This window comes from Sebastes fasciatus, chromosome 9 (assembly GCF_043250625.1).
Source record: "Sebastes fasciatus isolate fSebFas1 chromosome 9, fSebFas1.pri, whole genome shotgun sequence".
NCBI classification, from domain to species: Eukaryota; Metazoa; Chordata; class Actinopteri; order Perciformes; family Sebastidae; genus Sebastes; species Sebastes fasciatus.
This window is the reverse complement of record NC_133803.1, coordinates 12,671,679-12,696,422: the sequence shown is the minus strand read 5'-3', so window position 1 is coordinate 12,696,422 and position 24,744 is coordinate 12,671,679. Positions and strand designations below refer to the sequence as shown.

Sequence of the window (24,744 nt, the reverse complement as noted above, 5' to 3'; positions counted from 1 at the left end):
GCAAACTGCAGCCCAACAGGCAACAACAGCTGTCAGTGTGTCAGTATGCTGACTTGACTATGACTTGCCCCAAACTGCATGTGATTATCATAAAGTGGGCATGTCTGTAAAGGAGAGATTCGTGGGTACTCATAGAGCCCATTTTCATTTGGATATTTTGAGGTCACAGGTCAAGGGACCCCTTGGAACATTTTTTCCCGCCAAAATTTAGCACAAGTTTGGAGCGTTATTTAACCTCCTTCGCGACAAGCTAGTATGACACGGTCGTTAGCTTTTCTATTTTCATATGATACCAGTATCTTCACGCTAGCTTTAGAACTGAGCTCGCTACAACCTAAAAATCGCAAGTTGCGTTAAAGAAATAAGTGACGTTAAAACAAATTTGCGTTAATGAGTTATTATCGTATTCATTTTGACAGCCCTAATACATTTAGAATCAATTGTTTCCAGTATTTTATACTTGTTTGCATTGTAGGCCTGAGATAAAGGTCAATTTCTTCTTACAATTTATTTCATTGACAGTTGTAGTCCAGTCTTCCTTTTTTGGAGGATTTGCCAGCAGCCATTTTGCATAATAGCTTTCTTGCTTGTAGTCAAAAGTATCCTGTGCTATGAGTTTATCCAGGATTTCGTCCTATAATGTGACAAAAGTCATTTTTTACAATCCATTACAATCCATTACAATCCATTACAATCCATTACAATCCATGCCAATGTGAAAAAGTTATTTTCAATTTTGGTAGTCATCGTGTGCCTTTCACATTTAATACAGCAATCATCCTCAGTTATCTCCGACCACATTAGGTCCACTATCCTTAGCTTGCTTAATTTCTTTACTAAAGTAGTGTCTGACCTAAGGATATCTGAAGAACAGAGGTATTTCAAAGAAACGGTATGTGTGCACTGTAATCAAAATACAGTGAACAGATACTTGTACAGTACTTGCACAGATAGCTTCCCTCTTATCTCTACTCTTTTCCTTTATTTGTTTGAGATATAAAATATCTTACACAAGAAGCTAAAAGTCAAATGAACTTTACATTATCGCTGATTATTCTCCAGTTCTTTGAATCCTTTTTCCTATACCTTGAAGGCAGCCATTGGTTTCTATAAATTTCAGTCCAGTATGAGAACTTGCAGAGACTTAAAACGTCTTTTTCCGTGAGGCAATACATCACAATGAGCATCATGTCCGCATTTATTCTTGTCAAAGTTACATTATTGTTGCATGGTAACACAGTTTTAAGTGCAGCTCGATTTGGGAAGTCTGCACCCCGTCGCCACGCAACAATAAGGTTAAGTTTGACAGAAATAAATGCAGACATGATGCTCATTGTGACGGATCACCGAAGTCAACCAAGTTTAAAGTCTCTCCAAAAGTATTCTGATACCACGGTGAAATGATGACACCACTGGCTGGTAGGTAGGAAAAGCACCGTGTTATTCTTTGGAAAAGGTCAGCAGTAATGAAGAGTGGACATGTTTTGTAGTAATTGGGGTAAAAAATCCCCCAAACTCTGGCGTGGTTCATTAAGTGAAAACACACACAGAGAACAATCTCATCTCAAATAGCTCCATAAGACATCCACCTCATTTAGTGTTAGAGCAAACTCCTTTGATTCCCTGCGGAGTCATTCAGTCGAAGAACTGCTTGTCAATTGTAGTGTATTTGTGGTTTTATGATGGTTTCATCATGCGACACATACATTGTTTGTTTTCTTTGCCACTACACAAAAGAAAATGTGATTGCACTTATTGTATCACCAAGGCTTAAGCTTTAAAAAATGAGATTTTGAGTCTTGCTCCAGTCCTAAATGATTTAATGTTCCCACACGCACATTGTATTTCAATCCCTCCTGAAGAGTAATGCATAATGTTAACACTAGAGGGCAATGTCTTCCCATGTAAAAGCACCGAAGCAGCATCCATCAGCGCACTGAAATAATACTCACAAAGCATCTCAGTACATGTTGTTGACTCACTGCCACATTTTTAGAAGTTTGAAGACTAAACCTTGAGATAATAACAACACAACCAAAAGCATTTCAAGCCCCCATGCTTCACGGTTGTTATTGTTTTCTCATGGCGAAATAAGATTCATCAAAACGAATCTCTTATCGTGTTATAGAAAGCTATTAAATATGTAAACAAAACAATAAAACGGCGCTGTCTTTCAAGCGCCAGCTAAAACCAAAGCTCATTTATTCATCATAACGGATGGGACCTCGATGTATCACAAGTAAACATAATTTTGCTGGCTCACAGTCAGTCTTGAACTAAGTTAATAGGTATTTAATTACATTGATGCATCATATAATTGGCAGCACGGAGAAAAGAGACAAACTGGGGCAGGCGGCCTGGATTGGGAATTAAAGAGATGTATTTATCTAAAGCCTGTCTGATTACCTGGCAGAACCTCACAGACAATAGGGTAATAAATCTTCAGTTCACCGCTCTCATCTCCACTGAGTGACTTTGCAATGTGGATGCATTAAAGCGAGCGTGTGCCCACACACACACATGGCGAGTGTATGTGTGGTGCAGCTTATTAAAATGTGTAATAGATTTACTGACCCTGATATGCCACTAGAACAAAAAGTAATTATTCATACTGTGTAGAGCAGTCTAATTTTAACCAGTGGAAATATTTTAGAAAGCGCAAGATGGAATTAGTGAGGCATGGCTAAGGACTCAAATGGGCTCCGGGAAGGCATTTTGGTCTCCTGTTAAATGAGTGCTTCATCTAGGTGTGAAAAGCAGGGGAACTTGAGGCACTTCAGGGTGCGAAATTTAAACAGTAATTTCATGATATTAGAACATACTTTGATTTCCAATAGCTTGTCTTCTTGAAAACAGGTACACTGAACAAAAAACATGTGAGAAATCACCGTTTTGATCGAAACAGCAAAAGGTTTGTTTTTCTTAAATGTCACTGCCACACCACATAGGCAGGCCTCCCTTTTACCTGATAGGGTTTCCATCGCCATTAAAAGCCTGCCCGCGTTTTTCTCTGCAGCAGGTTTGGTTTTCCGTGTCATATCAACGTTTGCTCCTCTTTAGAAGGAAGCAAAAATTCTGATCCATAATTCAGGCTGTTAGATGAAATGACTGCGGCTGAAATATTGATGACTGTGGAATATTGCCGTGCAGCCGCCGCTAACCGAGTCTTCTCTGCTCCGTCACTCCTCCTCATAGCTTTCTCAAGTTCTGCTAAGTGCTTTGAACCAAGACCTCATCCAGTTCACACTCAAACCGGGGGTGCAGGTGAACGTGTACGCCACGCAGCTGTCTCCAGGTGAGTCCGCTACCTCTGCCACACACCTACCTGAACAAACGGTTGTCACATCTATTTTTGGGAGAGAGAGGTGCATTTCCTGTGGTTGTCTCTCTGATATGAGGACAGACTTTGTGCAGTCCTTCCAGTAATAAAACAGTAGTACTAATGACTTGCCTTTCCAGGATGGAAGCACATGGCGGCCTTCTTACCTGGGTTTTACTGTAATTGGACCCTATGGTGAAAGAGGCTTATGTTGCTCTTATAATCCTTGTATTGTTTTTCTAACGATACTCCAATACTGTTTTTTATTCAAAGTAATGAGTGTAAGACAACTGTGTCTGTCTAGAATGAACCAAAAAAACATAGATTTTGGTTGATTATTATAGCTCCAAGAGAACAAAGCATGCTTTCAATCATGAAGATAATCTCATAATTGTGTATTTATGTTGCAGACAATGATTTTATTTTTTCAATTTAGCCTAAACGTAATATGTAAGAACTGTCTTTGGTATTCTGAATGACTAATATACTACATTAAGCAATATTTTTTATGTAGCGACCCTAAATAGATTCAGCTCTATGGGTATTATAGGCAGGCAGTTACAATCAGTCACTTCCTGTTTTGCTGGGGTTTTTTCCCCGGTCAACCGGCATGGGGCTTGTTTTGATGCTGAGAAGAGAGGTTGAAGAGTTTCGTCTCTCTGCTTCTATACTCTCTGGCAATGTCACATCTACTGTTTTATATTTTTGCTTCCAGTTTGGAGGTAAAGAAGAATAGTAAGCCCACAGGCTTTCAAATCTAAATTAAATCTCAACTGTTTTATGTGTTTTAAATGTCGTATTGGTGTATTGTTTGTTTTTAATATATCTAAACTCACTGGAGAGCAGTATTGATAGTGAGTGGATTATCCTGGATAAACTAAACTATGGTGAAAAATATCATTAGCTATCTCAGTCAGAATAACAAGACAGCGGTGATCTCCATTGTCATATTATTTATATTCATATGAGATAAAAAATATGCTTTTATCCTCATTCGGCCAGCATGTGCGCTCAATTTCTCTTCCATTCTTTCTCCTTCAAAGCTCCTCTGGTGGACAGCAGTGACAGTGGCCACAGCGGCACCGCAGTCATCATGCTCGTGTCAGTCGTACTGATGGGCTTGGCTGTCTTTGTAATATATAAATTTAAAAGGTACAGTATTCTGCATATAATATATTATAACCACAAACAAGGCACAGGAAAACTGTGTGAAAGAATGCGTGAAGATCAATCCGGAGATTTCCATCATTGCAGATATCTACGATAAGATGGATGTTATTGTTTTGTGTGTGCGTGTGCGTGTGCGTGCGCTTGTGTTTGCATAATGACCCTGTTCAGAGTCGGCCCCATTATCTACATGCGAGCACCTCACTGCTGAACTCCTAAAAACTTTCCAGAAGTATTCAGACTCCATATATCTCTGAGTTATGGACACCCGCGACGCAATAATAGCTCGAGGAATAAGACAATTCCCCTCTGTCTCAATCTGCAGAATATTACAGGGAATGACAGACTAATCAATTCCCCCAGAGTGCTGAATGGGTGTCAGAGTCCTGCAGTTATCAATATTCATCTATCTGACAATGTGAGGGTTGACCTTTCGGAAATGCTAAACACAGCCATCCAAGGTGAGGCACACTCTGCCGAATGGCAGGAAAGGTTGAGGAGATAAGCCCTGAGACAACATATATTATACAGTGAGAGACATACAGTAAATAGCATCCTCTGCTGCAGGTAATCCCATGCCAATCATAGAGGAACGGTTTAGTTCCTCCGTAGTTTGTAGAATTTTACTCATTAGAAAATAAATCATTACTTAACTTTTACTTTCAAGATCTTAATTACCACATTAAGAAATCAACTCTTATGGTCTCTGATGCTGCCTCAAAATGTCAGCGCACCAGCTGCGGCACAAAAATCACGAGGGGAGACTCTGAAATTAGAATTGCAAGATGTTAGTTTTAAGCAGAATTGGGGGTGCATCTGAGGGGATGAAAAATTGATTGAAAACGGAGGTGAACAATATGAAAGTGAGAGAGCAATGCCCAGTGGAATGCCAAATGCCCTAGTTTCCAGCTTTCAAGCAATCCTCTCCCATCCTTAACAGTTAAAAATAGTGTGTGACACATTATGCTTAGTGGAAGCATTAGTGAAACAGACCAGGTTTCCATTAGCTTGCCTTTTTTTGTTGAAATATATATATATATGTCTCCCACCCCCTCTGCATGACCTACAGGAAGATCCCGGGCATCAACACATACACAGCGGAGCAGCCTGACAAAGAACAAGAGGTCATCCCGACAGTGACCTCCATAGTCGTTCCAAACCCTGAGGGGGACAAGCTGACCTCTCTGGATCATGTGGATGTGCAGTCGGACTCAAAAGGCAGAGGTATTAATGTGTCTTCCTTCAAGCTACAGTCAGTCCTCAAGAATATACACGGTTTATTCACATTATTTTAGATTCTTATGTTGGACAAGGAGGGTCTTTTCTTTATGTAGTGTTTTATTCTATCACTTGTCAAAATAAGTATTCAGTCTGTGATGTTATCAATCAATCAATCAATCAATCAAATTTCATTTATATAGCACATTTCATACGACAGGCAGAAACTCAATGTGCTTCAAAAACAAAAAAACAGGCAAAGATCATATATGACAAAAACATACAGTATAAAAAAGAACATATAAGATAAGAAGGTATAAGAGTGAAAGGGGAATATAATTATTACACCTGTAAAGGAGGTCTGGTAATCACCACCTGCATTGTTTTCAATGCAACAAAAGGGGCAGTTTCCAAAATGTTGGTTCGCTGGTCATAAATACTGCAGAATTACTATCAGGGTCAATTCATCCTAATGACAAAAAACCTTTTCTTCATTACATTCAGTGGTATCTGGTGGCGGCGTTTTTTTTTGTCCAGGTTTTGACATATCCAACGTTCCTAAAAACTGTTCACAGCAACACCTATGAACAGTAAAGCTGTGAAGGTACGGTGACATTACATTTCCATCATTTCAATTGAAGCCTCTATTGTACGTGTGACTAATACAAGAACACTTTTCCTCTTCCTTTGCAATCTCCTGGCCACTTTTCTTGAACTTTTCCTCACAAATTTGCAAAAAACAATGATGCACTGTGTTTAGGAATGTAATCATGAGTTAATTAGTAGGGCTGTCAATCAATTAAACTATTTAATCGCACATTTTTTATCTGTTCAAAATCTACCTTAAAGGGAGATTTTTCAAGTATTTAATACTCTTATCAACATGGGAGTGGACAAATATGCTTGCTTTATGCAAATGTATGTATATATTTATTACTGGAAATCAATTAACAACACAAAACAATGACAAATATTGTCCAGAAACCCTCACAGGTACTGCATTTAGCATAAAAATATGCTCAAATCATAATTTGGCAAACTCAAGCCCAACAGACAACAACAGCTGTCAGTGTGCTGACTTGACTATGACTTGCCCCAAACTGCATGTGATTATCATAAAGTGGGCATGTCTGTAAAGGGGAGACTCGTGGGTACCCATAGAACCCATTTTCATTCACATATCTTGAGGTCAGATGTCAAGGGACCCCTTTGAAAATGGCCATGACAACTCAGCGCAAGTTTGGAGCATTATTTCACCTCATTCACGACAAGCTAGTATGACATGGTTGGTACCAATGGATTCCTTAGATTTTTTAGTTGCATATGATGCCAGTATCTTCACTCTAGCTTTCTGCTACAACCTAAAAACCGCAAGTCGTGTTAATACAGTCAACAAATTGTGGCGTTAAAACAAATTTGTGTTATTATTGCGTTAACTTTGACAGCCCTATTAATTAGTACAGAAGACCTGAGTTGGCCATTCACATACAAAACTTGGAGAAAGCCTGGGAAATGAGGAAAAAAGCCTTTTACCAGGACAAACTTTAAGCTCGTAGCAGTTTTTTTCTTTTCTCTGCTGTTTGGTGCACAACTTGTTTGCAGTTTTACACATACCGATAAACATACTGTATGTTATTTGTGAGTACATAATGCTACAACTGATTTTTTTCTTTGTGATTTGTCTATGATTTAATCAAAAGTGTGTTATGTTGGGTGGGCCAAATGTTTGGCATAACATAGGAATAAAAAACAAATTACCTAGCAACATGCAATCAACTTGTATTGCTCAATAATACTCTACCAGACTACAAACTGCCGCATCGCTCTCATAAACCACTTACAGTTCGACGATTGCTCTGAAAATGTTCGTCACCGCGCCAAAATTGCGACATCAGATCCTTGTTTAAGGGCTGAGTGTGGGGCAGGTTGGTTGAACAGAAGGCTAATGTGACCGTACCTTAACCAGAACATCGTTCCTGGAAAGACGTGTTGCTGTTGAATTTTTAAAATGTAGTTCTTTTAATGCTATGAACACCACAAACAACATTTAATTCACCTCCTTTGTGTTTGAGTTGTGGGGTAAATCACAGCAACAGATATCCCACAACCTCAGTACATAAACCCCAAAGTATCTAGATAGTTATACACATAGTTACATATCAAAAGTGTTGAGTGAGAAAATGTTTTTTTTTTGTAAATTGTGCGAACTGACCCTTTAGTACAGCAAATAAAGTTGTGGCAGTATATTAAAAACTGCAGCGGCAACAATGGAAGGAAAGTGATATTCACTTATTGTTAAGTGCTGATGCTGTTCTCCCTCCCACCTGTATTATCATACAGGAGTTGCCAAGATACAGTTATTATTATGTGCAGTATATTTATGTATTTGTGAACGTGAGTTTGCTACAGCAAGGTATTAGTATTCACAGGTAGAGCCAGAGTGATGAGAATGTCTTGGTGAATTATTTGACCCAATAAAATAATTAGTGCATCAGGAAAGTAGCGGAGTGGTGAAAGCATTTTCATCAAGAAATATCTACGAGGTTCCAGTTGATTTACTTCTAAACAATCGACCCATCCAAGATAAATGTGTGTCGCCTGCAAAAAAATACAACCGTATGCAAATGGCCACATAAAATTCCCCCTCTTGTCTCTTTCCTTTCTTCTCCCTCGTCAGGCTACCTGCCATCTCACACAGACATCAAGCTCTCTGATGAAGCACCCCATGTGTTTTAATGTTGGGAGTCTATGACCAACTCGAAAGCAATACATCTTCTTTGGCAGTTACTTCCAGCAAGCTATGAAACCACGGTCACAATGAATGGTCTCGAGTGTTTTGCTACCCATGCATGGATGGACCAGTTCACACTGTGCTGCCTAATCCCTCTGAGGAGACTGTACAGATTTATACTTGCTTCTTGAAAAAAAGGGGACACTTTTTGACTGAAAATACTTGTATTTTTGCAAGGACATTGATCTTTTTATGTAAATAATGTACATCCATAATGGAAGAAGTAAAAGTTCTTTGTCTCAGCTGGTTACAGCTCGCGACTGCTCAAATATGAAAATATCACACAGCGGGACAGAAGTGATGTATAATAATATCTCAAAAAAAATATGCTCCTATTTCTGTTTTTTGGGCTTGTGTTTGTGAAGTTTACTTTGTTTAACTATGTGGAAATAGCTTATCTGATTAAGACAGTGAGGGAAGCAGATTCATTAAGCTCTGTACAATCAGTAAATCTTATCGCCCGATTCTCATCAAATGAAAGCTTGCAATATCCAGGAGATGAAGGAGGGCTCCTAGTCCCAGATCTGTGTATTCCATCAAGCTGTCGCTTTGCCGCTCAAAATGTTATATATGTCATAACAGAAATAAGAACAGAAGATTAAAGTGGATAGGTGTATACAGTAGATGAGAAACTGAGCAATCCCTCTTGCTTAGGAGACTCAAATAAGTCATGTTAGCGACACTGGAATGAGTGCTAACATGAAAAATGTTAAACCTACTTAGAAAAAGATTATACACAAATCTTCTGTGTAATCTAAATCATGCATATGGATTATTATTGCAGCGGCAAATTTTATATTTGATTGTTTTACAGTCAATTTTGGCTGTTAAACAATGCAATGACTTTTAAACTTGTGCTTCGTACTTATTTGTCGCCCAGAGCATTTCTTGTACATTCTGGTTTCTATAAATAGAGCTAAATGTAAATCTTCTTGTAAACAAAAGAAGCAGCCGCAAAACACTTGCTGTAATGCAGTATAAAAAAAGTGCTACATCTGTATTTAATTTATTCAGTTCAAGATTTATTAGCTATTCGTTTGTGTTCGAGATTCACCGCCATGAAGTTAAAAGACTCCTTGACACAGTTACAAAACATTTCTCCTGTTTTTGTTGTTTTTCTTTCAACTGATCTCACTGTGAAGGTCGCCGTGCCTTCTCACAGGAAGTGTGACGACGCTGGAACTACACCAGGTTTCAACAGAAACATGTTCTCATTTTGCTCATTTTTTAATTTATTCTGGACTGTTTATCTACCACTATGATACCAGCATCTCCACATGGCATCTCCTCAGTTTACAGTTACCGCGGAGGAGCCTGCAGTCTGTTCTAGGTTTGCCCCCAAGGACTCGGCGGACAAAAGGCTGCGGATTTGTTCATCTCCTTCGCTGCGAGGGACACAGAGATAGAGAAGACGTATCTCCTGTCAACAAGGCTCAGCCTACGCACAGAGCTTTGGTCAGCCGCTGTCTCTTTGGGATAAGTACTGAAGTTCTTCTTCATCCAACTTTTCTTTTTAAGTGTTGTCAGCATCATATGTCAGTAAGACAAATTGACTGGAGGCTTCTCCATACTTCTTTCCTTCCAATCCTGCGATTGAGCCTGAAGCATAAATAAACTCGTACTCGTCATCAGGCGAACGCCGTCTCTCCACACCGACCATCAGAAGGCAGTTTTTGTCAAGTCCCAATAATCAACCTGTGAATATGATTGTGAACATAATTGCATGATGTTTTTTTTCCCCCTCTTTCAAAATATTAAAAATACGTCTTAATGAGGAAAAAAAAAAAAAATTGTTAAAAATGTGAACTGCAGTGTTTTCCGTTTCTCAAAAGGTTAAACTCATTCATTACAAGTGACTTAATTACTCAGTGGGTTGTTACTTTTTTTCATTTGATCTTGCTGAAGTAACCATGGTTGCGTAATAAAGCAGAAACACAGCATTAATGCAGTGTGGCTGGTTGTGAAAGTAATTTCCCAGAAGCATGAACAGCTTATTTCTGCTGTCTTCGATCTGTTAAAATCCATGCAGCATTTAGTTGGGTTTGACCTTTGATTTAGTCAATCAACGGGCTTAACTATGATTCAAATTGGGAGTTTTGATCGACGGGCACTCTCACTTTGTCGAATATGGTGCTTTTTTCTGCTTTGCCTCTAACAAGTGTTGCTTAGCACACTCAAAGTTTCAGTGCATCCATTTGCATGATACAATAGGGCCGAGCGGGAGGACAATGAAAAGCACCAAGTAGCCTGGAGTGATTCTAATGGGCCAGTTCCTCGGCTCTCCCACTGTGCAGCAAATTAATTATCCCCTCTCCAGGAAATCGACACACGTACGCACACAATCAAGGAAGATTTTCCCAGACTGGGCAGCACCTTGAATGAAAAATGTCCCACAACAATAACCCACAGCAATATTGTGTTAGCCACAGTGTGAAATTGATGAGCATGTTTCCTTTCATTGAGTGCTACATTAGTGTCTGGCTGCAGCGAATCATCCATTAGGGATTGTCACCGTTCAATTTGATTGTGCACCGCCGAACATCCCAGGGCAGTTAGAGAAAGGCCTTGGTGTTAATTCAGACTGAGAGCAGGAGCGAGAATAAGACTCTCGGGGTGCTGATGGCCGTTGGAGTGATGAAGATTGGTGTGCGATATGAGGCTGTTGAGGTGGCAAACAAAATGCAAAACAGCGGAACAAGGACCATGTTGCTGCATCTTTGTGCGTGAAGAATCGTTTCAGCCAATCAGCCACACAGCTCTGTCCTCCAAACCTTTCAGCCCCTTTGCCATTTTAATGTGAAAGGATGTTTTTTTCTCTAAATCCTGAGGACGGAGAATGAGCAACACTAACCCCCAGTAGTTCTTCTTTGCAAAATCTGTTTCTCATCATTCAACAACAGCCTTAGTAATTGTTCCTATTAAATAGAAACCCTCTGTAACTGGCAACTGGAGTGATGGAGGTAAAGTGAAGCTTAGTCAGAGTGTCAGATGGAAATCTTCACATAGGTGTTATCACACTTCTGCCCATTAAAGCCAACTTCAGAGCCTCTGAGGGATCATTAAGTGTAATGCTTAGACTGATATGCTGGCTGCTTTGAGTTACAGATAAAGCAACGCGTCATGAACCTTGTTTTCAGGTTTATGTCATGACAATGCGGACATTTCTCATTCACCGTCAGCCACAAAGTCTGTCTTTGCATACTTTCGCCAGGAATCAAAAGAGTGTAAAAGGTATTATAATCTTCTATTACAACATACATACTGTGGGTGCATGCATGATAGAAAAACATAATTCCATATAAAAATACATTTATTTTGAACAATTTTAAAATGGCAATTTGTTCACAGTAAGAAATATGATTCAAAACAAGACGATTTATATATCAGACAAAAATGAACAATATCATAGATCATGCACAACTTTTGCACAACTAGACTATTAGACACGGTGTTTAATAAGTTGATTAATGTGTAAACTTTAAAACCAACCATGATATATATTTATATACAGTACTCGCTCACCCTAATATAGTATTATATCTTTGATCACAGATAATTAGGGCATGCCACTGTAAAAAAAATCAGATAAATAAAAAAGGAGGATATACAGCTTGTTGTGAGACCGAAGGTCATAGAAACATACTACTGCCTGCTCAGTGAGTTGACTTTACAATAAAGTAGGATGACGCTACTGTATAGATTTACATTCCATCTTCCTCTATGTACAAGTTTACAGTATTTCCCCTTCTAAGGCCCGACGTTCATGTTCAATTCATGTGTACCATCATCTGAGAAACAGTCATTGAAAGCACCGTGTTATCTTACAGAGCAAAAACCAACTACATATTTCTTTCTGGCAAGCATTCACAACAGTCAAACTTTGACATTTTTATATAGATATTCATCAGTGTATATTTACAACTCAAAGACCTCTAGTTATAGGGCGGTAAATGTTCATGTTTATCCAGAGCGTAAAGTTAAAGTGGCTTATTTAACAAAACGTAATGATGACTAAATATTTCTGTGGTGGGGTGGCAGAGCAAGATGTGTTCTGTCTTAAACTAACAACTCTTTTGTTGTTGCGGTTGTATTATCTATTCTGGATATAAAGTTATAAAAACAAAATAAAAAGGTTACACTTGAGAAATTTTATAGCATGCTGGATCAATTTGTGTGTTAGAGGGAAACATTATCAACAAGTACTGTAAGATTTCATTTTTATTACATTAAATTAGTTTGTCATTTTAAGTCCTGTATTATAATATTCCTTAAGGGCTTAAACGTCCTTATAGTCAAGTCATGATCATTCTCTGTCATTCAATGCAGAATTTAAAGTACCTTTATCAAACTTTTACTCATATACAGTAAAGCCTATACTGTACATTCTTTCTCTTGTATTGACCCATTAAAGGGGCAGTAGGGAGCATAGTTTTGGCATCATTGGGCAAAAATACCATCATAACCTTTCAGCAAATTGTAATTTAAGTGTTCTGAGAGAAGACTTCTGCACCTCCTCATTGCTCTGTTTTCAGGCTTTACAAATCCTGTGACGAGAGACTTTGGCAAATCACATGTCATTTCAGAGAGCGTTCCTATTGGCTGTTCATTCAACGGAGCAGCTGCCAATCACTCGCAAACTCCGACCAAACGGTCAAACTAGGCAGCGCTGATCAAGTATGAATTAATATTCTGTTACTGTAATGCCTATTTCTCGCTTCAAATGTTGCAGAAACATCCTGTAGTGTACTGTTTAGCTGTAAAATGAATAAGTTTGTTCCAGCTGGTGGGCAGTGCTTGGTATTTCCTCAGCTGATCTCAACATGGCGGCCAGGTCACAAACTTTCGCATTTTCCAGCTAAACAGTACACTACAAGATGTTTCTATGTGAGAAAATAGGCATTACAGTAACAGAATATTGATTCATATTTGATCAGCGCTGCCTAGTTTGATCGTTTTCCTCCGGTCTGTGAAATCTTGCAGATGCCATTAGGAGCACCGGAGGACATGATTTTTTTCAGATTACCTGTCTCATGCACTACTATCAGCATATAGTGACCGTTTTATAAAAACAACTTTTTTTTTAATCATATTTGCTCCAGTCTGCCTACTTAAAGCTTTAAGTTAATGGTACTTTTCTCATGTTTCTTATAGCTTTTGAGGTATATTAATTCAGCAACTCTGTCTGTTTTTACGATCCTATTCTTCTCTTAATTAAGAAAAATGATGATATGTCACAGGCAGTAAAGCATTCATCAAAAGGACAAAATGACAGCTGAATATTCATAAAATACTCATTAGCAATACAAGCATGGCGTTGATGTAGAGTGAGGGGATCCTGATGCTAATTGGACATTTTGTGCTGGCTTACGTCATCAGCTGATTTCAGCAATTCAACCGCCCTCAAACTAGAGGCCTTAGAGTCTGGCTCTGTGGATTGATCTTCATCAAGTATTTAAAAGTAGATACTTATTCTATCCATGTGGGTTAAAAACATGACTTTGAACGATAGCAGCTATCACCTTGAAATGATTTAAAAAAACAAACAAAACAAAGCAAACAATATCAGCACAATTGTAACACAACAATCCGTACTTACTCAGTAACAGAGTCTTAGACGTTAGTACAGTTTGGAAATTCCCTTGTTACAACTCTCTCCATATTTCTTCCAATTCCTCCTGAAAACATGCAAACAAAAAATAGACTAAATACAGGGACAGTCAACTGCTTTGACATAACAAGTTGTTTGTTTTGAGGATATGATAATGAAAGAGAAACTTTACAAACACAATTTCTGCTTTATCTACGTGACATTGATTTTGGGGTGAAGGAATAATTGCCTTCAACATCAACCAAACAACTCAAGGTTTCATCTTGCTTTCTCTGTAATCTTTCTACTTGAAGATCAAATGGTTTGTACAAGCTTTTACATGTAATTATAAATTCATCAGCCATGCATATTTGTTGAAAAGCCCACTGTTGTCTCAAAGGAACATGGCCTCTCCGAGCAGGGCTGAGCTGGTGATGGAGGGCTGATAAGATAGGATCGCTGTGACAAGTGGGGTCGTTCAGATTGTGCAGACACTGGCTTATTCAAAGGTGGTACTTTTATCTCTCAACTGTGTCAGTAGTTTAAATTCAGCGATTTGTATAAAGCTGCGTGAAGCCAATTTCGCGTTCGCCCATATAACTAATAACCTGGCAGTAAATTCATCAAGGAAAAGATCCTGCAGTCAGTTTAGATTTGCTAAAGAACATATGATTAATTAGATTCAAATTGCTTTTACGTGGAGCATATTTTAAGACTAAAATGTATTAGTAGTCTGTAGCAAAATATGTAAGGAAAGGGATAAGATAGCATTTAAAATTAAGATCTGAAAGGTTAAATCTAAGATTTTAACATTTTATAGTCCTCAACAGAAGTTACTGTATCACACACAGAGCTGATGTAAGAGGCCTGGTGCCGTATTTATTAAGCATTTCAGAGCATTAATAAAGCAGCAACAACTAGTTGCTATGTAAAGATATAGAGGCGTAATGTCTACCTGAGCAGAGAATGAAGTCGCTCTCCTGCTGTGTGTGTTGCAATCTGAGTTTTGCTGTGCTTTGTTGACATAGCCGGGCTGGGCGAGTCTGCCTTTTAGTGCATGTTTGTGCATGTGAGCGTGCCCCATTGGCTAGCTCATGGCTGCTGCTCTGCACTGCACTCATACAGCGGTTAAAGCTTATAACGCCGTTCCGAGCGAAGGCATTGTCACGGAAGTGTAGCACCCTGTCACCCCTCAGGTAAACACTGCTAGCTCTGTCAGCACTGTTGTAGTTGTTTGCACTGTTAGTGCCGTTAACTGAGAACCGCTGGCTCAGCCGTCGCCATGTCGAGAGCCGTGCAGAATGCTCCCAATCTCGCATTTAGCACCTTTAAAAATAAAATAATAATAAAATAATTTATCAATTATTACAACTTAAAAATGCTCTTAAATTTAAGAGAGCTCAAGAGGTCTGAAGATAACTGGATTTTTGGCCACTTGAGGGCAGCAGAAATAAGTTGTGAAAACAACATTAACATATTATCCCCTTTTAAGTTGATATGGCGAACTAGGAAATAGTTGTTTATTTACACACCTAGCAGTCACAGGTCAACATTATCATTCATTCAGAGTCGTGCTTCTGGCCACCTGATGAATGTAGGTCCAATTTTTAGCCTAATCAATTTTAGCTCTGTTTTTGGTCTCCACCAACTCCTGAGGGATATATCAGGTTCTTTAGCTGCTAAATGCTCCACTAGCTTCACCAGCTATAGTCGCTACCTTTGTCTGTCTTCTGTTTGTTGCTGAACAGCTAATGTACTCAGATTTTTGAAGCTTTTTTGGCTGAAAACAACAGTATAAGAAAACATTTAAGTTGCCGGCCGCAAAATTTAAACAAAAGTTGCTTTAAAGCTCTGGAAAGCCGAGGGGAGCTGCAGATTCATGTGATTATTCTCTGTAGGTTCATCACTACGAGCGACCCCTTTCACATTGTCATTTCATACATTGTTATTATAAAAATATCAATTATAGCCGCTTCAAGGATTTCAGACAAATAAAAATGTAAATTACAAATGTTTTGAATAACACATCACTGAGTAAAATGTAAGGATTTTTTTTAAAGGAATAAACAGTGGAGAAGATGTAGGCATAAATGCTTGTCTCTGATTGGCTAATAATATGTGTGATTAATGATGTGATTACTTGAGAGTTGCTGTTAAAGGTTATCCTCTACTGTAAGTCGCTTGATAAATGTGTTTTATTCTTCACACGCAGCTACGAACCTTTTTTTACTCCTAAGGTGGCTCATTAATGTAAAACTTTAAACTTTAAGTGTAATTCTTAGAGGTTTGATAAATACTTGCGTCAAACGACCATTCATTCAAAAAAGTGTACTGCTCCCTTACAGTACATGAGCATCCAGGGTGGTCTAGCAAGAGACGGATTCATGTCCATCAGAGAGCTGTGGTTATGTAAATAAAACGTTTTCTTATAGCATTAATTTTGTGTCTCTCACATTGGGAAATACTGACTAGATTGCTAAGAAGACCTGTTCTGACAACCTCATCCTGAATGTCTTTTATAGCTCAATAAGTTCTTATTTCAACTGAACTGCAAATCTCTACGAAACATGAGGCCATGTGAGCTGTCATGTTAATCATTCAGAACCAATCTGTCGTAATATAAATCATTACATCATTACTTTCAAATTTTCATTTTAATCTGTCAAATCCTATTTTAAATGTTCAAATCGTTTCAACTTTTTATGAATTTAGATTTGACTTAATAGCTCCTGCTGCACTGTGAAAACTATCGATGACTAGCAGAATCTCCTTCTTCTCAGAGCTTTTCAAGCCATTAGGACTAAAATGAGAACACATAAAATCACTGAACTCAGACATTAATTAAATTAAAGCTGGTTAATGTTTTTCCTCTGGTAGGGGGTATGTTCTCTGCTGGCTTGTGCGAGACCTACCTTGCAGGCAATTGAAAATTCTGTACTTAAAATATATTTCGGAGGGATATTTTGTTTATACAAGGCATATTTTAAATGCAATTAAATCTACTTGTAGGGATTATTAACAATGTAATAGTGAATAATGAAGACAATATTCAAAATGAATGATTACTGCCTGCACTAGCAGATGATTGAGCTTTTGATCTTATGTTGTTATACAATGGATATTTGTATGCCCAGCCAAAATCAGACAGCATGAGAATCAAACCAAGCTTCTGAGTATTAATTAAACAGCTGGTTGTAAATTCATTTAATCTAGCGAGCCCCAAATCAAAAGGTCCCATGCTGCTCTGCCCTTTTGTAACTAAACACTTTCGAAAGCAACCCATAAAGGAGTTCATTTGTTTCAGATCAGCAAGGACTTGGGAAAGGTAGAAACAGCTGAGAAATGAAGAATAGCCAAAGTGCTGAGTGACCAGAAAAACAGCCTGCAGCCCACATGTCTTTGTCAGGAGCACTGCAATGCTACTTTTGTCAAATAATCCACAGTGTCTGCAGGGACTGAATGGTTCTCATCTAAAAGACATCACGGTGGATGTCAGCCATGGCAATCAGAAAGTTAACTTGTCATCGTGATATCTGGTTACTGTGATGCAGTTGTGCTTGTGGTGTGCAGTTTGCAAAAATATGACACACTGCATCGATAAAGACGTTCCAGCACCTCAGATGTGCGCTGCACTTCAATGTGCAGTGTCATTTAAATGAGACTGAAACTATGTATTTTTGTGTCAACACCAAAATAAAGTTACAAAATATTCAAAACAGATGCTCAGTGATGTGATAAATAATGCAATAAAATGTTAATCAGTATCAGTCTCCTACAGGGAAAGTTATTATTTAAATCCTGTATGAATGTGTCCGAGCAGTACACAGATATTATTAATATTCTGTATTACACAGCTGGCATACTATAGTTTTCTACACCCTAAAATACATTCACTTGTGTTCTATTGGAAAGTAAGTACATTTACTCAAATGCAACTTTACTTGAGTATTTTTATTCTATACTAATTCATACTTAGAGGGAAATATTGTGCCTGTACTTGTTACTCCACTACATTTTATTTGGCAGCTGCAGTTGCTAGTTACTTTGAATGACCCCTTTGTGTTTGGATGCTCTGCTGTGTCTGCTTTTTCTCTCAAGGGCTGCAGACCTGATGAGGGTAATCAGCGGCATGGAGCACTCAACGCTTTAAAGCCTGAGCATGCAGCAGTCTGTGCTGGCAGATCTCCTCACACACCATACACCTATGTTCCAAGGTTTTTGGTTCCTTTTCCTTGTTGTTACAGCACATCCATGCAGCACATTTCCACACATCCACTACTGACTCTACAGATTCCTCCCATACATTCTTTTGACTTCCTTTTCTACATACTTTTTGGTTAATAAATCACTTTTATTTTGTTCAGTACACCCATGGGTCTCCTGTTTTTGTCACAGTCCCTATAGAGCAGGGCTGTGACAAATAGGAGCTCGTCCAATTCTTCTTTTTCGGCCTTTGTCATGTTCCAGGTAACTTGGAGTAGTGCATTTTTCCACACTTATTACTCAGGACCTTAGCAGGCAGAGTTGGTAAGGTCAGTGTGAATGAAATGTGTGATCATGGCCTCCGTGGGCGGGGTTAGTAATTTGTGAATGAAGTGTGTAATCAGTGGAATTTGTCTCAGGTGAGTCAGTACCACGTGTCCAGAGTTTGTAAACTGAATTGTAAAAGCGCTGCAAGGAGACACTTTTGAACGGGAATTATGCTTTAAGTGAGTATAAGTTGTCAAGTGTTGTGGTTTTGTTTTTTTGACACTGTAGGTGTGTGGGGGTTTTGGGTAGAAAAGTGTTGGACTTGTTTCTTGTCAAGTCGTGCCTGTGTTGCAATTGTGAGGCACACAATGGGTATAAGTACAGGCTGTCCATTGTTGTCTGGTTGCCTCGCCGTCTCGTCGGGCTGTTAGTGCGTAAGTACAGTAGGCTACCCACTGCAAGTAGCTACCTGAAGACTAGGGAGGAGTTTAGCTAAGTTCTGGCTAGGCAATTAGAGGTAATGGCTCTGTTTTTGGTTTGTTAATGTGCATTTGGCTGTCTGTGCGCTCCTGTGCTAGTGCGTAATCGTGCGTGGAATTGTTTGGCTGTGGGTATATACCAAGAGGCTAGATCCATGGGCGACTGCTGCTGGGACGCAAGCTGGGGTCTGATCAACCTTGGCTGAGTTGCCTGGGCGAGAGTGTCTGATGCTGAAAGACCCGAAATACCCAATGACCCCAAGTTCCATCGCTGATGATGCGTCTCAGCACATCTGCAGGATGTATCTTTCATCTTTTGTGTTTGACACATTCTTTTTAAGCTTTAAGTTTTTATGGTCATATTGAATATTGCTCTACTCTTTACAGTCACTGTATTGTCAGGGTTAATGAACAAAAGGATTACGCTTTTAAAACTCTATACAACATACATGCACATAACAGACATGATATTATAGTCTAGTTAAGTAGTAGTAGTATAGCCTAGGTTCTCAGATATTGTGATTTGCTTCATACAACATCATTGAATTCACCATTAACTATTTACAGGAGATATGATGCAAAATAATCATTTTATAATAATTTGGTTATGGTGGAAAGTAAAATGACCACCATGGCTGCCACAAGGCGTTTTTGCGATGGCTCCATATCTGAAAATGTTCAGGGCTCCAAACTGTTCAAGTGTACCAAGTTTCATGCCTTTATAAAAAAGTGAACATCATTTTCACATGGAATATAACCCATTGCTACCGAGTAGGGGCCTCATCAGTTGGAACATGTTTATATTGACAATGAGGCAAGAGTGGGAAAACATAAAATAATGGATAGAGAATTAATTTCTTAATAAAGTTTTTTGAGTTTTTGTATTATTTTTTGTTTCAGCTGCTTAGAAAGACATTAACAAACTGCCCCAATAACAAAATTCATTGCAAAGTTCTGACATTCTATCAGATACAAACTGCACAAAGTTACGTTTATTCTCATAAGAAATTCTGTTATTGTTGTTAGTCATATAATATATAATTTTAAAGCTATGTTTATGCTCTTTATGTTGGAACTATCCATGGGCACATCAGATCAATATGAAGTTACTTATAAGGGCATTTTTGGAGGGGCATTCAGAATTTGCCCAATTGCAGCATTAGAGGTCAAAGGTCAAATTCTCTTGACCTCAGTTGTCATGACAATGTGACCGATGGTTAGATTATAGTCTAAGCTTCACAACGATATAGAACTTCATGATATTGTGTGTTGGTTACCCTCTTTTATACTGGATCTAGGTGTAAAATGGCAAAAAAAGATGGAACAAATTTAATGATGGAGGGATGAAAAAAGGAGTGATAGCACATAGAAACCTACCATTGCTGCAACGCTATCATGCATTAGCCAACACTAGGGACATAGACCTTTTAAAAAAATCCCTATGAGACCTGGTCCCTCCAAAGTGGCACGACCAACCACCTGGCTCATGGATTAGTAAGACTGTGTTTCGTTCTCATCGTGTTAAGCTTCTTGGTTTGGATATGGCAGAGGTGTTGAGGATTTTCTGAAAGCACCATCAGAGGAAGTTTTGGAGCGCTGTAGTTCGAGAACAGCTGTTGGAAAATTGTGGAGCATTTTGGAGTGGACGTTGGTGACCAACAGAGTAACAGCGTCTGTTCCTGGTTTAGCTGAGTTGTCTGCTCCTGGGGCCTGTTTCACAAAACCTAGATAGCTGATTAAACCAAGATTTTCCAGTTATCCTGGCTGAATTTAGCTGTGACTCGGTTTCTTGAAAACAGTGGCACATAAGTTGCATTTTCATTAGCCTGCAACATATTTTAGGCTTGCAGGCTAATAAAAATAAGTACTTAACTGAATACATATTGTCATTCAGTTATGAATGGTTATTATTTTAACAGTGTGACCATTCATTTTTATTTGTATAATTATTCATGTGATAGTCATTGCTGCTGTTATATTGTGTTTATGAAGACTGCTGTTCATATTGTTCTCAGAGGTTTGATGAATATATTACTGCAGTTGTTGAGATGATTAGAAATGGCTGATAAAGTTCACTGGACCAGTAACTATGTAATGTACTGTATTCATGAAACAACAGGGAGAGGACACCACAATGCTTTTTGACCTTTTATTTCACTGGGATCACTGGTCTGCTGGAGAGAGAAAAAACAACAATGATTAATACATTATGTTACAGACATGCTTATTATGGCGTACACTGAAAGTATCACTTCTCTCTCTAATCCCCTCAGATGTGCTGTACAGACATCTGATAGTTTGTGAATTCTGTAAAACACATATCAATTAGCACAGCAGGAACTGTGCGTGATGTGGATGTCCTACAGGTAACACTCACTACATTGCCAGGCTGTACAGTGTCTGGGTCCTGTTACAAATATGATATTTCTATAAGCACCACATCACTGACTTCTTATCCATTATGGACTAAATAAGTATTTACATAAGATTGACAAGTACAGCCTTCTTCCTTTATTTATTAATGTATTTTTAGATAGATGGATAGACAGACAGATAAATAGATAGATTTGATGTGTGTTTTACAGAATTCACAAACAGTCAGATGTCTGTAGAGCACATATTTATAAAAAACAAATAGTTTGCAGATGTGAGAATCAAGGTCCATTCCCGCATACACTTATCACCTCTGCATTGATTTATTTAAAAAAGAGTCCTACAGGACTTGGACCTAGATATGGAGATAAAAAGAAAGACACTGAGGAAATTAGAAAGAGAAGTGATCAATCCAATGCACACTGTAAGCATGTATGTAACACAATGTATTAAACATTATATTGTATATGTATAATGGTCTTAATATTCTAGCATTGTGGATTAGTGGTTGTAATTAATCTTCATGGTAAATTTCCTGAATAACATTAACTTCCACGACTCTTGCACCTGGCTCAACCTAGTCGCACCTCATCAGCCCGGCTTGGCCGACTTGAAACGTATTAAGCCAGGATGCACTGACTAGACTAGCCTCCCTTTCTCTGTTATCCTGGATTTCTTCTTTCTGCTTTTGTGAAATAGCCCCCTGATGTTGCTGATTTAAGTCCTGGCTTAACTTTTGAGCAACAACAGGAGCTGCTGTTGTTACAGATGGAGCTTCAGCAGCAAGTTGAAAAGGAGAAATTGGCTGTAGGAAAAAGTAAAACACGAGTCGGAACTTAAAACGCTTGAGTTGGAACAGCACAAGCTAAGTTTGATTCAGAATGGTCGGGTCCCGGCGGACTTGGTTTTCAATGTTGCCCTTGTGTCTTCAGAGTGTTCACCGTTTAAGTGGGTAGCTGACAGCAGAAATTGGCCTGATTCAGAGCATACACTGCTGCTGCAATGTTTGTTAACTGGCAATGCTCAAGTAGCGTATTGTTCCCTTCCTGTGTGTGAAAGCCAAAATTACTCTTCGGTCAAGGCTGCAGTGTTAAAACCATATGAGTTGGTGCCAGAAGCTTACAGGCAAAGGTTCAGAACGTGGGAAAAGTCGGGTAAGCAAACTCATATGGAGTATGCCAGGGAGTTGGGTACTCCCTTTAATCTGTGGTGTACGGCTCTTGAAGTTAAAACTTTTGACGACCTGTGTAATTTAATGGTTTTGGAGCACTTTATAAATTCTCTGCCGAGCAACGTTGCTACCTACATTTATGAATGTAAAGTCAAAACTGCTGCGCTTGCAGATGAGTATGTCCTGACGCACAAGATTGACTTTGAGTCCCATTGTCTGTGATGATGTTAAAATGCGTTTCAGGGAAGTGGTCAGACGATTGGGCTGCTAGACCAGAACGGTTGTCAGGGGGACAATCTGATGCCAAAGTATGCAATTATTGTAAGGAAAAGGGGCACTGGAAAGCTAAATGTCCTACTATAAGAGCAAAGAACAAGCGTAATGGGGATGTGAATGTTATCTACTGCGCTGGCCTCATCGAAATGCTATATATATATATATATGTTACTGCATCAATAATAATAATCTAATTGTGAAATGTAATGCATTTTGTCTGCATTGTAAGTACTTTAACTTTCATACTTTAACTACATTTTCTATTATTTGTAACAGAGAATTTTAAATTGTGATATTGCTTAAAATAGAGTATATTCTGTACAACACATAATCATTGATAATGGTGGTGAGTAGTAAATGTGTAGCTAACGCACCTCTGCTCCTGGCCTCCAGCTCCTTTTCCATGAGTTCTTTCGGAGAGGGAAACTCACTGAGCTTGACCTTCGACATGTTGTCATTCTGACCAACTGTGCTGATCACCTCCGGGTCCTTCTCATGACTGTCCTCGGTCTGAACGTGGATCCAGGGGATTTTCCTAACAACAAGGAGATAGCAGAGCAGCTGTGTGAAGATTTTCACCAACAACAAATGTAAATTGTAATTTATTTTTCAACACAATTTCCTGTGAACACACCTTTTGAATTTGTAGATGAAGAATGCTGCTAAACCAACAAACACCACAGTGAGCAGCATCAGCATGGCCGACCCACTGTGGATGGAGTTTGAATCCACTAGTGGTGCTGAAAGACAAACGGATCAAATGAGTCACATTTTGACCGAGACAGATGCTTTCTTTTTCTTTTCCTTAACCATGTCTTATTTCAAGGAGATTACTTTCATCACCCCATGTCATGTAACAAGTGCAGGTACAGTTTGGAGAGCTGCTCTCTGCATGTTATCCCCTCAGGGTATTAAAAGGAACCTTTAGGAGGTCTACTGCCTCTCTCTGGGGTCCGTCATGCAGGTAGCTTATGCATAGTCATGGCTTTTTAAATGCTGAGATGCAATATTCAAAGTATTTCCCCTCACCTCCCATCTTTCTCTCCTTCAGAGAGAAGCCTATGAAGTCTATGACCTTTCTGGATAATTTTAAAAGGCAACTCAGACCTTTGTATGCAGACACAAATGAAGACAGATCCGTTGGTGGATGAAAAGGGTAAAGCCAAGCAGGGTTGATCGACACGTTTTTGCGATATGCTAACGACCCGGTGACCCTGCCGATTTCCTCGGTGCATACCAAATGCGTTCTTTGTCAATCACGTCATTGATTGGCTAATTTAAAAAGAGAAGTACTGTATCTCAGCCTCAGGTGCAAAAACTGATGCACTGTGAAATATATTTAAATCCTGTGATATACAGTATCATATAAATCTCATTCAGGGAATACTCTTGTCTTTGTCTTATTGTTTCAGTGTTTGGGTAGAACTCAATGTCAAATCATCTCAAGAATGACACGTGGCTTATCTTTTGCACATCTGCAAGCAGAACAAATGCACTGTGGATGCACTGTAGACATACTGTACTAAACTAACATAAATTAAGACAAAGATCTATTTGAACGCTTTTTGATGTACCTGCAAAACGTTTTTTTTAAATGCAACAATTACATTGGTCCAAGTGCAGAAAATAAACAAACTTACCCAAAGTTTGCTGAGTCATGTACACAATAATGCGAATATCTGCTTTCAGCTCAAACTGGATCAGGCCTTGGTTCAGGGCAGTGACAAAAATATCTGATATCTGTTTTAGGTATTTAACAAAAACACAAAAACAGAATTATATATTATGCTTCATTAAATAAAATCTCTAAGGTTTAATATCATTTGTTCTAACCATATTATGAACTGGTAATTTATAACACTTCATTAAAAGAACGGTTTAACAAATATGTTT

The 24,744-nt window shown here is 38.7% G+C and overlaps 2 protein-coding genes across 4 annotated transcripts in view; one reads left to right on the top strand and one right to left on the bottom strand.

The window, feature by feature from the left end:
- The window catches only part of LOC141773926 (VPS10 domain-containing receptor SorCS1-like), a 62,103-nt gene extending 50,411 nt beyond the window's left edge, over positions 1-11,692 (top strand). Inside the window, exons 24-27 of the mRNA XM_074646100.1 lie at positions 3,196-3,295; positions 4,363-4,471; positions 5,556-5,710; positions 8,382-11,692. Coding sequence (XP_074502201.1) covers positions 3,196-3,295; positions 4,363-4,471; positions 5,556-5,710; positions 8,382-8,440 — 423 coding nt within the window. The 3' untranslated portion in view covers positions 8,441-11,692. The remainder of the gene's footprint in view (positions 1-3,195; positions 3,296-4,362; positions 4,472-5,555; positions 5,711-8,381) is intronic.
- LOC141773925 (VPS10 domain-containing receptor SorCS3-like) overlaps positions 1-24,744 on the bottom strand; it is a 242,980-nt gene that overhangs the window by 176,391 nt on the left and 41,845 nt on the right. The window contains exons 24-28 of one of the 3 annotated variants that reach the window (XM_074646098.1): positions 24,492-24,591; positions 23,486-23,591; positions 23,226-23,386; positions 14,092-14,170; positions 11,788-12,283 (exon numbers count right to left, since the gene is read on the bottom strand). In XM_074646098.1, the coding sequence (XP_074502199.1) occupies positions 14,106-14,170; positions 23,226-23,386; positions 23,486-23,591; positions 24,492-24,591 (432 nt within the window). In that variant the 3' untranslated portion in view covers positions 11,788-12,283; positions 14,092-14,105. Of the gene's footprint in view, positions 1-11,787; positions 12,284-13,568; positions 14,171-20,062; positions 21,206-23,225; positions 23,387-23,485; positions 23,592-24,491; positions 24,592-24,744 lie in introns of those variants that run through there. The other 2 variants (XR_012595207.1, XM_074646099.1) reach the window with 2 other exon arrangements.